The 13,846-nt window shown below is 39.5% G+C and overlaps 1 protein-coding gene across 1 annotated transcript; it reads left to right on the top strand.

Annotated features, from left to right (window-relative positions):
* Positions 1-7,816: 7,816 nt before the first annotated feature.
* On the top strand, positions 7,817-11,509 carry LOC124880328 (probable E3 ubiquitin-protein ligase ARI8). The gene is given in 5 exon segments (XM_047385372.1): positions 7,817-7,932; positions 8,704-8,752; positions 10,820-10,963; positions 11,053-11,266; positions 11,269-11,509. Coding segments are annotated over 5 exon segments (762 nt in total). The 3' UTR covers positions 11,508-11,509.
* Positions 11,510-13,846: the final 2,337 nt, after the last annotated feature.

Genomic DNA, 13,846 nt, shown 5'->3' on the forward strand with positions numbered 1-13,846 from the left:
TCCAGGCCTCCATTGGTTAATAGATTTTATTTCCATTGATGATTTTTGTGTGATTTTGTTGTCAGCACATTCAACTTTCTACAGAACAAAGTATTTAATGACAATATTTCATTCATTCCGATCTAGGATGTATTATTTGAGTGTTCCCTTTATTTTTTAGAGCAGTCAATTAAATTAAATTCAATTCAAAAATACTTTATTAATCCCGAAGGGAAATTAAATGTTGTAGCTCATTATGAAGGTTTCCTCAAAGAGCTGTTGTAGATGCTGATGGCTGTGGGCAGGAAGGATCTCCTGTAGCGCTCCGTCTTACAGCAGATCTGAAGAAGCCTCTGACTGAAGACACTGTTGTTGTAGGACAGTCTCATGAAGGGTTCTCCATAATGTTCTTCATTTTATGAAGAATTCGTCTTTCCACAATGATCTCCAGAGGTTCCAGAGGAGTCCCCAGAACAGAACCAGCCTTTTTTATCAGCTTGTTGAGCTTTTTTAAGTCCTTGGCTCTGATGCTGCTTCCCCAGCAGATGATGGCAGAAGAGATCACACTCTCCACAACAGACTTATAGAAGACATGCAGCATCTTGCTGCAAACACCAAAGGACCTAAGCTTCCTCAAGAAGTACAGTCTGCTCTGTCCCTTCTTGTAGATGGCTTCACAGTTGCATCTCCACTCTAGTCTGTTGTCCAGGTGAACACCGAGGTATTTATACTCCTCCACCACCTCCACTTCTTCTCCCGTGATAGAAATAGTTTTTGACTTATTCCTGTTTCTCTTAAAATCTACAATCATCTCCTTTGTTTTAGTCAGGTTCAAAATTAGATGATTGTTTCCACACCATGCCACAAAGCGGTCCACCACCTTCCTGTACTCAGCTTCTTGTCCATCTCTGATCCACCCCACAACTGCAGAATCATCCGAGTATTTCTGCAGATGACAGGAGTCTGTCTTGTACTGGAAGTCTGAGGTGTACAGAGTGAAAAGGAATGGTGAGAGTACAGTCCCCTGTGGTGCTCCTGTGCTGCTGACTACCTGGTTAGACTCACAACCATTCAGTCTCACAAACTGTGGTCTGTTTGTCAGGTAGTCTTTGATCCAGGAGATTGTTGAGGCCTCCACCTGAGTCTCCTGGAGTTTCTGACAAAGCAAATCAGGTTGGATTGTATTAAATGCACTGGAGAAATCAAAGAACATGATCCTCACAGTGCTACTGGCTTTGTCCAGATGACAGTGGGTTTGTTGAAGCAGGTGTATGATGGCATCTTCAACTCCAACTCCACAGCAATAAGCAAACTGAAGGAGGTCCTGATAGTTTACTGTTTGCTTACTCAGGTGGGCCAACAGGAGTCTCTCTAGGACCTTCATGATGTGAGATGTCAGGGCAACAGGTCTATAGTCATTGAAGACTGAAGGGTGAGTTTTCTTCGGTACCGGAACAAGACAGGAGGTCTTCCACAACACCGGAACCTTCTTCTGGGCCTGGCTAAGGTTGAAGAGGTGCTGCAGAATCCCACAGAGCTGCTCTGCACAGGCCTTCAGGACTCTAGGGCTGACATGATGTGGACCTGCAGCTTTATTCTGATTCAGTCTCTCCATTTGCATCTTCACTTGACTTCTTGAGACACACAGGTGGAAGGGGGAAGCAAAGGAAGCATCAGCATCTTCTGATATGGTTGAAGGCAAACATGTAGAAACAGAAGGGTCTAGGGCTGAGGTGGAAGATAAAAAATTTGAGGTGTTACTGGACAGCTGTGGGTCCTGTGGGTCCTGTGGGTCAAAGGAGGGTGGGATGTCTGTTTGGCTGTGAGCAGGAGAGGAGGATGCGAAGCGTGTTTCTGAACTGAACCTATTGAAGAATGCGTTCAGTTCAGTGGCTCTGTCCAGACCTCCATCGCTCTGATCATCCTTCTGCTTGAAGCCTGTGATCTTCTTCATCCCTGACCACATATCTCTGATATTGTTTTGCTGGAGCTTGCTCTCCAGCTTCTTCTTGTACACCTCCTTGCTGTCTCTTATCTTGACTTTAAGTTGCTTCTGTAAACTCCTCAATAATTCTCTGTCTCCCTCTCTGAAGGCTCTTTTTTTCTTGTTAAGCAGGTCCTTCAGGTCACTGGTGATCCAAGGTTTGTTATTGGGGGAGCATCTCACGGTTCTGGTGGGGATTATGTTATCCACAGAAGTTTATATTGTCGGTTACACACTCAGTCATGGCATTGATGTCCTCTCCATTTGGCTGGCACAGTGCGTCCCAGTCTGTAGCCTCAAAGCAACCTTGCAGAGCTTCTTCAGCTTCCTGTGAACATTTTCTCACAGTCCTCTTTATTACAAGTTGCCTCTGAACAAGGGGCTTATATTTTGAGCAGAGAAAAACAAGGTTTGTGATCTGATTTGCCTAGAAGAGGTCTTGCTGTAGAGATGTATGAGTCCTTGACATTTGCATAAAACAAATCCAATGTTTTGTTTTCTCTGGTAGAGCAGCTGATAAACTGTTGAAACGTTGGAAGTGTAGCAGAGAGTGAAGCATGGTTAAAATCACCAGAAATTGCCACAAAAGCATTGGGGTTTTGTGTCTGTAGCTTAGCAACAACTGAGCTGATGGCATCACATGCAGTGTCGGCAACAGCGGAAGGTGGAACGTAAACTGTTGCCAAAATAACACTGGTGAACTCTCTGGGTAAATAATATGGACGGAAACGTACTGCCAACAGTTCAATATCTGGACTGCAGAGATGACACTTCACAGTAACATGTCCTGGATTGCACCATCTGTTGTTCACAAGTACTGCCAGTCCACCTCCTTTACATTTGCCACTCCTCTTTAAATCTCTGTCTGCTCGTATGGTTAAAAAGCCCGGCAGTGAGACGCTGGAGTCGGGGATATGATCCTGTAGCCATGTCTCAGTGAAACATCTAATACTGCATGCCCAGTACTCTGGCTGGGTCCTTTGTAGGGCTTGGAGTTCATCCAACTTGTTTCCCAACAATCTCACATTGCCCATCATAATCGATAGAAGAGATGGTTTGAACTTCCTCCTTCTTTCTCTTTTCTTAGCTCCTGCTCTGCATCCCCGGCATCTCCTTTTCAACTCATCAGGGATTTGGGGTTGTAATAGAAGTATTATTTGAGCTTTTGAGATATTAATCAGCTGCTCCCGGTTGTAAGAAACAACCCCGTTGCCATGGCAATGCATCATAACAAATGTCCAAAAATAGAAACTATTAGGAAAAATGCTCCAACCTGCACAGCATCTGACACCGGAGAGGACAGTTGTCCAAAAAAAAACCAAAAAAACAAAATCAACTGTATCCACTACAAGAAGAATAATTCCCAAAAAAGAATAAATCAGAATCAAAAGAAACAGAGCTACTCCAACCTGCTGCCACCTTGAGCGGCGCAATTCTAGAATTTTAAATTACTCTGGCCCTCAATGGAAAAACTAATTTCCATCGTTGTGAAATCATTATTAATTAATAAATTCACTAGACACACCAGGGGATGATTACAACATGACCTGTGTGACAACAGGAAGTTTTGGAGCGGGCGGTCTTATCACTGAGCTAAAATAATTAAAACAGAACTCAGAAATATCTCTCTCAAGCAGTCCCCATGGGGGGGAACTTTTATTCTTCAAAAAGCGCACAGAATCATCTTCATCAAAAATTCTAGAAGTCTCCCACCTCTTCAGTCTTTACAGGGCGGTTTTATACAGATACAAAGCATTGGTGTGTATTGTATTGCATCTTGACCAATTGACATCATCATACTCATTTACAAAACACTTCTTGGCACTTACAACATTACTTCTCTCTACTTTTCCAGGAATACACTTCAGCCCAACATCAAGTTGGCCTACGTGACAGTTTACAATAACAATTTCATCACTTATCTGGATGCAAACTCTAATGTCACAGTGACCTGGCCTCAGTCATAAGATTTCCTGGCTGAACTGCACTAACAAGCCCATTAGTCTTTTCCTCTCGCCAAGAACCTTTCCCTAATGTAATCTATTTGCAGAAGGCTTGATGTTTACTCAGAGTGAACAATTCTTCACAGAATTCATCTTATAATGGTAAAAACAATAACACTTTAAACTTTAAGCCTCAACAGAAGTGGGCCAGAAGATCTAAAAAAAAAAAAACAACAACACATGCCACAATCTCAAGAAAATCATCAACAGATGAGGAACAAAGTCCTTCCTAATAATGGAGGTATTGTGGTCTGGGCTGTGTGCCAAATGCAAGATCATCTGTTTGACAGCTGGGGCTTGGTTGAAATTTGGTTAATAACCAGACAATAATTCAGCAGCACATTTTCAACAGAACTTCTGAAAAAGAAAATGTTCAAGGTGCTGCGATGACCTTGTCAAAGTTCAGACCTCAACCTAATTTTAACCACAGAAAGCACCATTATCCACAAATGAGGAAAACACGGAACAGTGGTGAACCTACACAGGTTTGGGCAGTCAACCAAAATTACACTGATGACTCATCTAGGTCACAAGAGAACCCAGAACAACATCAATATCACTCTAGACCTTATTTGCCTCAGTTAAGGTCAGTGGTAAAGATCTGACATTCATGATAACAAAAAGCATCCATGGGTTTAAAGACTAAAACTAAGGAAGCAGAACACAGAGGCCCTCATAAGTTTCCTTACTTCAAAATAAAGGGCTCAAACAAAGTAACAGGTTGTCACATGCTGACACAAACTGGGTAGCACCGTACCAGAAGGACTTTATGATAGGAAATATTTAGGTTTTTCATTTTTTGTGAGATCCCAGCATCTTTTCACCCTCAGTGACTTACCGTCTCCTCGCTGCTGGTCTTTCCCCCCGCCATCATGGCCCCCGTGTCCTGCGGTTGCAAGGAGAGCAGCGTGTCAAACAGCGTGCGCGTCTCTGCGATCTGGCTGGTGATGTCGGCGTTGGGGTGCTGTCCAAACACCTCCGGGTGCTCTGTGGGCGGCAGGGTGTTGATGTGTTTCTGGAACCTTGACAGGGGACCATCAGTAATATAGTAAGTGACATTTCAGGTTGATTCTTGTCTAAATCAGCTTTTACCTATTTTAGATGGTTTAGATGGTATTAGAGGTTAAATGGGCAATACGTAGGTCCCATTTATGTTTTTTGTCTGATCTGGATCTTTAAAATAGTCGTTAGTTTTAAACAAAAAATCTCATCCCAAATATTCAGACCCAGCATCCTAGCATCTGCAAAAGGCAGAACATACGGTACTTCTTTATATGAAGGTATGCAGTTTATTTTATATGTTCATATTACATTTTATGCCATTCAAGAGCCATACTGTTAAAAGCACAGTTACAGATTTAGCTAATTTGTTGATATGAATTTCATATTGTTTATAACCGCCATAGCAAATGACATTAAGGAAACAGGAAGCTTATCTCATTTGTTATGATGTAATTTCAACACATATGAAATAAAGGTTATTTCCAAATGTTGCTGCTTGTTTGTCACTGAGTGTGGTGTGTTTTAGTTCATCCCTGGTGGAGCTGGAGAAGGGAATCAAAAGCTTCGTGGTGATGTCACCGAGCATGGAGGAGACCTTCAACTGTATGTTCGACGCCTGAGTGCCCCTGCTGTGGGAGAAGGTGCAGAGACACACAGAAAATACACAGTCGTGCAGAAACTTTTAAAGATCTGTTACCATATGCAGTCTCTAAAACAAGAAAAAACGTACCTCATGTACATTTAAGGGTGTTTTTCAATTAAGGTGTCATTTACACCTTCAGCATCACTTTACTTCAACAGCATCTATGCATCCGTAGTGTTAGGCTTTCATACAAAAACCAGATTCATTCCTCTTCATTCTCTCCATGAAGAGGACAGATTAAGCTGTTGAGTGAAGAATTGGGTGAAGGTGACTGGTACTTGTGACCACTCACAATCTCATGTATTCTTCATACTGATCTACAGGGGTTGCAGGACCGAAGCTATTTGCTTTAAAACAAAATCATTTGAACCGTCCCTGAAGCAAGTGGGAAAATCTGTTATGGTCTGAAGAAACCAAAGCCTTCGTTCTGTAGCAAGATAACAACCCAAAGTATATCTCTAAATCAACAGAAAATGGTATCGGTGGAAGAAGGTTAAAGTTTTTGAATAGCCAAGCAAATATAGAAATATAAGTAGGTAAATATTGCTCAGTCAAGAAGTGCCATGCTAACTGTCTGTACCCCAACAATGCTGAATGCTCTAATGAAATCAAAAGATGCTTTAACAGAGAATTAGTTTAAGGGTATATTCTTGGTAATGTCGCTGCTGGAACATATATTCCCACAGCTGTCTTCGCTGTGTTCCACAGGATATCTTTTACCTTAGAATTTCTTTTATGTTCTTCTCCTGACTGATACCTTTGGTCAGTGTGATCATTCTGATGCTTTTGGCAGCTCTCTGCCGTCCATGAGCTTTGCTGTGAGACACGACTAAGAAAATGTCAGTAAAAGCCTACCAGAAGACCTGAACTTGAGTTGGGCTTACTCAGAGGACCTTTAAATGATGGTAGCTGTGTACGTAATCCTATTTAGCATGAATATTTTAAAGATGGTGTTTAATTCTAAAACAAACCACACCCTCAGTTATATGAGAGTACGCACACTTATGTAACCACAGTATTTTAGTTTATTTTTTATTTTAATTTGATTTCACCCCTTCAGATAGATTGTTTTAGGAATCTGTTGTTCATATTCAGAGATTCATTTGAGTTGGACAGGATAAATGTTGTATTAAAAGTGGAAAAAGTTCATTTTAACACGGGTTTGTTAAGCTGATTTTATAAACGTGTCACAGTTAGGGATTCATTTTCACTTTAAGAACGCACACAGGAGAGCACTTTTAGGCTCGTTGGTGTCAGAACTACCCTCCAGTCTCTCCTTTTGTAGGTTTGGCTCCAGAGTAAAGACACGTAATTAATCTCAGCTTCCTGCAGCCTCCTCACGGCACATCAGACCCGTGGGAACTTTGACAGATGAGTCAGGTTTTGTCACCTCAGTGAGAAATTACAACCTTCAGCTTTTTAGTTTTTTATGGTAAAACATGAATATTATTTGACAAAAAGATCCCGGATGATAAAGTCATGAGGGAATATGTATCAAGTTACATCCAGTTCGATAGAAAGCTGGTAGGAAAATGAAAAATAGTCATATTTAAAGTATTAAAAAGTTCTTTCCTAATATGAATATGAGCCGGGACTAAAAGTCACTGGGATTTTCATCAGGCTTTCTATAAGGAGCCTGAATACACTGCAGATTGATTGTTTTAGGAATCTGCTGTTCATAATCAGACATTATATCTCTTATATGATGTGTTTTCTTGAAGCCCTGATGATAAACTTAACTAAACTTTCAGTGAGTACTGACGTAACGGTATCAAATGCGATTCCACTCCAAGAGAAAAGTACGTTTATTGGTAAGATTTAGAATTATTCAGCTGTTTGCAAAAAGTAAATTACACAAGAACAGTTTAAATAGTTAAATAAAACTAATATAACAAGGATTTCAGACAAACTTAATAATAGATCCCACTTTCAAAGAGTACTGTAGTCTCAAAAATATTCAACCCCCTCTGTTGAGTTCTTCATAAGGCACGTTTGCAATTCAGGTGAGACAAAAGCCCTCAGTTACCTGGACTGCTGTTGGTGAGGTTTCATTGAATGTTAGGTCAGAAAATTGTCCAACGAGTTCAGAGAACAATAGAAAAAGGAAAATAATAAGAAAAGACTGCAAAGGCCTGGTTGTTCCTAGAGATATAGAATCATGGTTCACAGGCCTAAAGTCAAAGAAAGAGGAGCTACACCTGGTGGATGTGGGTGAAAGAGGAAGCCATCAACGTCTGCCATCAGATTCATGAGGGAGCAGGAGGTCAAAAACCCTCAACTGGCTGCCAAAGACCTGTAGCAAGACTTGGTGGCAGCAGCCAGTGAGGTTCCTGTTTCTATATGGAACAAATGAAACGCTGATGGACTCCATGTCTGAAGTCCAAGACCTGCACAACTACTGACCAACAAGCACAAGAACATTGGGCTCCAATGAGTTCACAGCCTTATAAATAAATTCGATTAACAGTGATGATCATGATAAAACCGCCGCTGACTAAAATAGATCCAAAAATGTCCATCTAACATCTGCCAGAAACATCTTGATTATCCCCAAGATTGTATTTTTTGGGTGGCCTAGTCAAAGTCTGGATATGAATCTGATTGAGAGGCTGTGGCACATGCCCCTTTATGACCTACCAATCTAACAAGTTCGCCAGAGCATATTTTTACATTTGTACATGCTGTAGAGCCATTTTTTGGAGCATTTCAATTTGATATACATCAATACCACCCTTACATCATACATTTTAATATTTTGTATATAATAACTCCATATTAACTAAGTAAATTGCTAAAAAGGGCAATTAACCACCAGAAAAATTAAAATCGTTTTTTTTTTTTTGCACGTATTTTCCTAAATATAGAAATATCGTAGCTGTATCCCTCAAAAATCCCTAAAAAATTTGCACAAAACCCTTTCAAACCAGAGGAAATTTATTTGGAGTGTATCCATAACTTCATTTTTGAAATACACTAATTTTTATGAACAGAGACAAAAACGAATATAAAATGTACATTGTGAACAGTTTGAGAAAAGATAATATGTACATCGGTCTGGATTTTAATGTTTGTTTTTTGCAATTTTTTACTAGATTTCTGGATCAGTTTCTGGAAAATAAAAACCGTGCTCTGGGACACGTGGTGAGTAGAATATTTAAGTTGAACTCTCCGGTTTCATTTGCATAAAAAAGTATTGTTCTACCTTATTTGGTCGCAATTCTACAGGCGTTTAAAAATAGATATGCAAATGGTAGCGCTGGCGCTCCCGCCGGTCATAAAGGGCAGAATTTAAGCAATACTGCAAAAAAAGTCTAATTTCCTCCACAAGGATCAAAAAGATTTAATACTAGTGATTGCAGATGCTTGATGGCAGTTGCTGCGTAGAGCGTAATTACTTTTTCACACTTGGTTCAGATAGCTAGACAGAGAAGTAATCTGCAAGGGTGCAAATACTTTGTCACAGCACTGTTGATCAATGCGGAGAAAAAAAAGAATATTTGGGAATGTTCAGCAGCGACACTGTAGCGTACCCAATGGAGACTATAGAGACAAACAGAGAGGGGAGAGAACAAATGAAATCAGAGTCCAGGCGTCAAAGAACAACTTACAGTATGGTGTGCAACACATCCGTTTGCTTATGGCTTGGAAACGAAAACATTTGATAAACAAAAGCTAAAATAAGAACCAAATAAGAAAGCAAATAATACAAATATGTGAGCTTTTATTTGTCCACACTCAGGAAGAGGGCAGTTCCTCTGTTGATCCAGTGGTCTGGAGCCACATCTCCGTATCTGAGCTCAACGCCGACCACAAATGACGGCCGTCCGGCTCTGCCAGCACGCACTGGGAAGAAGTAACAGGGACACATGTACATACCTGCAGACAGAAAGGGGACGGCCTGAGCTGAGGCAGGGAACTCCCACTGAAACATTAGGAGGAATAAGAGCTAAACATGGATCATTAAATAAATCAAACTGTGGAAAACCTGAGAGATACTCATGGGAAGATGAAAGAAAATCAACAAATAACTCACTCTTGGACATCTTCCTGCAGTTTTCCACTGGTTTAAAGTAGATGTAGGGAATTGGACAGACCATCTGCATGGGCTCAGCTTCCACCAGGCAGTAGTTCTTCCTGTTCCAACCGGCCCCCTCCAGGTACAAGCCTCTCACATATACTCCATCCTGAAGGAGCGAGGAGACAGACGGTACTGAAGCTCAGCTACTGAAGTTTGCATAAACTCATCAGCATGAAAGTCAGGGTGATTTGTTGCTTTTATTGATTTATTTGAACTGTTCTTTTTCTGCATGGTTTGTTTACTCAACAAAAACCTTCAATGACTTGATCACATGATTCTAAGGTGGCTTTTTTCTAATGCACACAGGGTCATAATATAAAACGAAAGGAAACATACGGAACAATGCTTCCTGGCAAAAAAAATCCTCATTCAGTTGGAAAGCCTGTTTATTTCCCTTTAAATGATGCCGCTTTTGTAAGAAAAATGCCTTAGTGGGCTGAGCAGCAGAGTTGAGTCTGTGCCAAAAGCTTCTCTACTAATGCCAAACAACTTATTCTGCAGTTGACTTTTGTTTGGTGTCGTTTATGGGACTGGATGACGGAAATTTAACAATTTATTCATTTAACAAACACAGCCCTGGATGGTGCATTGAAGACCTGTACGCATCTGCATCATCTGGACATCTCCTCCTGGTTGTCACCTGGAGCACGACTTTCATGACCGGCTTGAGCTTCAGTGGTTCCCGGGTTCTTCCTGAACATCCAAACCGGTTTCATCTCAGAGTGTCAGTTTGGGGCAGATGGTTGAAACTTTCACACAGTTGGGTGTTCCAACCAGATAATAATCTCAAACTGGGTTTGCAAAGGATAAAATAGGCAAAAATCAGGCTTCAGGCATGTTCTGATGTAAATCTATGGTCCAAGTTTTAAAGCGGGGTCCGCGTCAGAAAACCAACAGGTTTAATTTAACTGTAACATTTCCAAAGGGTGGTCAAAATCGTAAAAAAACGTGAGTCTCTCTGCAAACATTAAACCAAATGTTAGTGGGGAGCGTTTTATATGTGAAGTTATTTAATTGTTCCAACCTGATCAATGAATGGCTCAGAGGAAATTAACATTACACTTAAATTTGGGGCCCTCAGGCCAGCCTATAGTCTATTGAGCGGTGTTTCTTCTTCCATTGTTTTAAAGGGGCAAAGCAGGTTTGTGTGTGGTGTGTATGGCTGCAATGCTCGGTGGTCTTATAAGGAAATTCAGAAGATGGCTCTCCTGACCCCTGAAGAAATAAAGCACTTTAAGAAAATGAGCACCATCAATGCTGCTGTTAACAGAAAAGTATGTATTTTATGCCTTACTTTGAAGTTTTTTAATTAAATTAGTTTAGATTAGTAATTTATTCTAAATCTCCATCTGCCTCCAAAAAGTGTCCTGGATGCAAGTCCTCTGTTGCAAGACAAAATGAGTTTAATCTCTGCATCAGCTGCAAAGCATGCACAACAAAGACAGGACATCCATATGAGTTCTGCTGGCAGTGTCTGAGGGAATGGAAAGGTCCAAAGCCACGGTTGGACCGCTGTGAGAATGATGGCTGCTGCAACACGGCGCTTCAAACTCTGAAAACCTGCCCGATATCGTCTTTGACACGGTGAAAGGAATCACTGGATGTCCCTCCATCCGTGGCTGTCCCACCTGCGGGTCACTGCTGGAGCATAAACGAAATCACTGCAAACACCTTGACTGTCCTCAGTGTAAGGTCAAGTTCTGTTTCGTGTGCCTGAAGTCTTTTACTGAATATTCGAAAACAAGTTCAATATCAGCACCGTGCTCCAGTGGTGTTGCTCCCAGACAGACGGTTATCCCTGTGTGGAAAAAGAATTAATGCTTTTTCTACAGAATCGAACATTTCTGTTTCTTTGCAGTTTCACTGCATTTCTTCAACAACAACATGCGTGATTGTATTTTCAGAACCTTATCTTAGAGATTGATAACATTTCTGCTCAGAAATGTCAGCATGTTAGAAATATTAAGTGGAACCAATTTAAGTGTAAAAGCCAAAACCTAAAATCATTTGTTTGTTCAGAACCATGGACAGTGTACTGCTTTTACACTGTGTTGCAAAAGTAATAACACCCCATGAACCTTTCCACTTTTGTCACAATCAGACCTGCTGCAATGTGTTTTAGGAGTATTTTATGTCATTAACCAACAAAACGGAGGAATGTGAAGTGAGATATGATTTTGTTTCTTTTTTCAACAAAATGAAAATATGTACTAATGTTTTGTGTTTTTGTTGTCTCGCTACCAATGTGTACAAAATGTTACATAAATATTCCTAATAAATGCCAATGTTTTTCAGAGCTTATAAATAAATTCATTTTTTTGTTGGTCAACTTAAAATGATAGTTTCAGATGCAGTTTTAAAATTGTTGTAAATAAAAAAATATCTGCATGTTATTCCCAGCTTTTATAGGATTTATCTGAGCTCAAAGGGAAAATTGTGGACACTAGAAGACATTTAGTCCTAGCTCAGCTGCTTTCTCCATTCAAATGTCTTATTTCCTGCCGAAAAATATATTTTCCTGTAGATCAACACAGTCATTGTTAAAACAGTAATTTCATAGCAACTGTGACTTTCTTAGTTCTAAAGACATTTCACCCATTTCCACCAATAAAGCTACTGCTTGTTTTAATTAGACCCGAGCTTCTAAGTGCTGCGAAGGCCGATTGTATTTCTGTTTATTATTATAATTATTCATCCGGGAAATTAATTGCCTTCTTGACAGCTGTTACATATCATCAAGTCATCAAACTTACGCACATTTGTCTCTGTGTAAAATTTTTGTATTTTAATGGATTTGAAAGTGAACATGGCCAAATGGCTCTACAGCGCCCCCTTAAGTGAGAATAGAGATTTGAAATTTGGTACATAGGTAGATCCCTCATCATCATGAAAAAAGGTCTCTTGGGGGTATGTCCTAAAACCAACAGGAAGTCGGCCATTTTGGGTCGGCTTTCCACATTCCCAGATTTTATTGTATATTTCTAAGAAAGTATGTTTCTAGATAACCCACTAAGGAAGGCTCTATAAACGGTTTCTTTGTGTTGGAACTGAAATTTCTCTCCAGCTTCTGTACCACTGTCTCTCTATTTACTCCAAAATTAAAGCTGTTATCTACAAGAAATGTTTTTCATGGAGCATTGAAATGTTCGATTTTCCTTAGGCAATGATAGTTACAATTACAAAAAAAAAAATTTGAAAAGCGACTACAACATTTACATTTTAGAAACGTAATATATATTATATTTTAGGCTCTGTCTAAAGCTATGTGATGAAAAATATTCTCCCAAACTTCTAGAGGCTTTTTAGTTGATATTTAGTACAGCTTTATCCCTTGGCCCTTCATCAAGCTGGGAACATTATCCTGACACAAATTAAATAAAAAAATAAATCCAAACCAAAATTATGAATAAATACGTACATTAATAAATAAAAAGATAATTAGACATAAAATGTCTAAAGAAGTTAATAATAAATAAGCATATTAATATACACATAGTTTTAAAATAAAACATGTAAATAGGCCAATTAATTAAAAACGGATAGTTAAGTGAGTACATTAGTAAATAAATAAACACAATAAAGTAACAGAAATGTATATAACCATTTTTATTGGTTCTTCCCTGACACATAATTAGAACATTTGACCTAAAGCTTAGTAAAAAAATCACTTTACTGTAAACTGGCTCTTATGACATAAATGTTAGAAGAAAACAGCAGTTTTCACCTCATGTGGGAGCAGATCAGGCTCCAATTCATATTATTTCATTCATATCTACAATTTCTCCAGGTCTTCAGACTGATACCAATAATAATGTTGAAAAGTCATGTGGATTTGTTATTATATCTTATTTACAATTAAATGTTAAACAATAGTTATTATTTAACATCTCAAGAAATACACATATAACTTTAGAAAGACTTGTTATTAATTTGTACAAAAACTGCAATCTGCAAAGTGGTGTTATTGTATTGAATGAATAAGACAACTGATTTATTGCTTTTCAGAAAGAGTAAATTGAAACCAAAATCATTGAGAGTCATGCAGCTGACAACATGATGGCTTTGCTATGTTATAAATAGTCCTGGACTCCCCCCTCCCTCCTCTTCCTCCTGCCTCAACATCCCCTCTGAAGAAATGCTGCAGGTGTCTCTGTCTG

This window comes from Girardinichthys multiradiatus, chromosome 14, assembly GCF_021462225.1.
Source record: "Girardinichthys multiradiatus isolate DD_20200921_A chromosome 14, DD_fGirMul_XY1, whole genome shotgun sequence".
NCBI lineage: Eukaryota > Metazoa > Chordata > Actinopteri > Cyprinodontiformes > Goodeidae > Girardinichthys > Girardinichthys multiradiatus.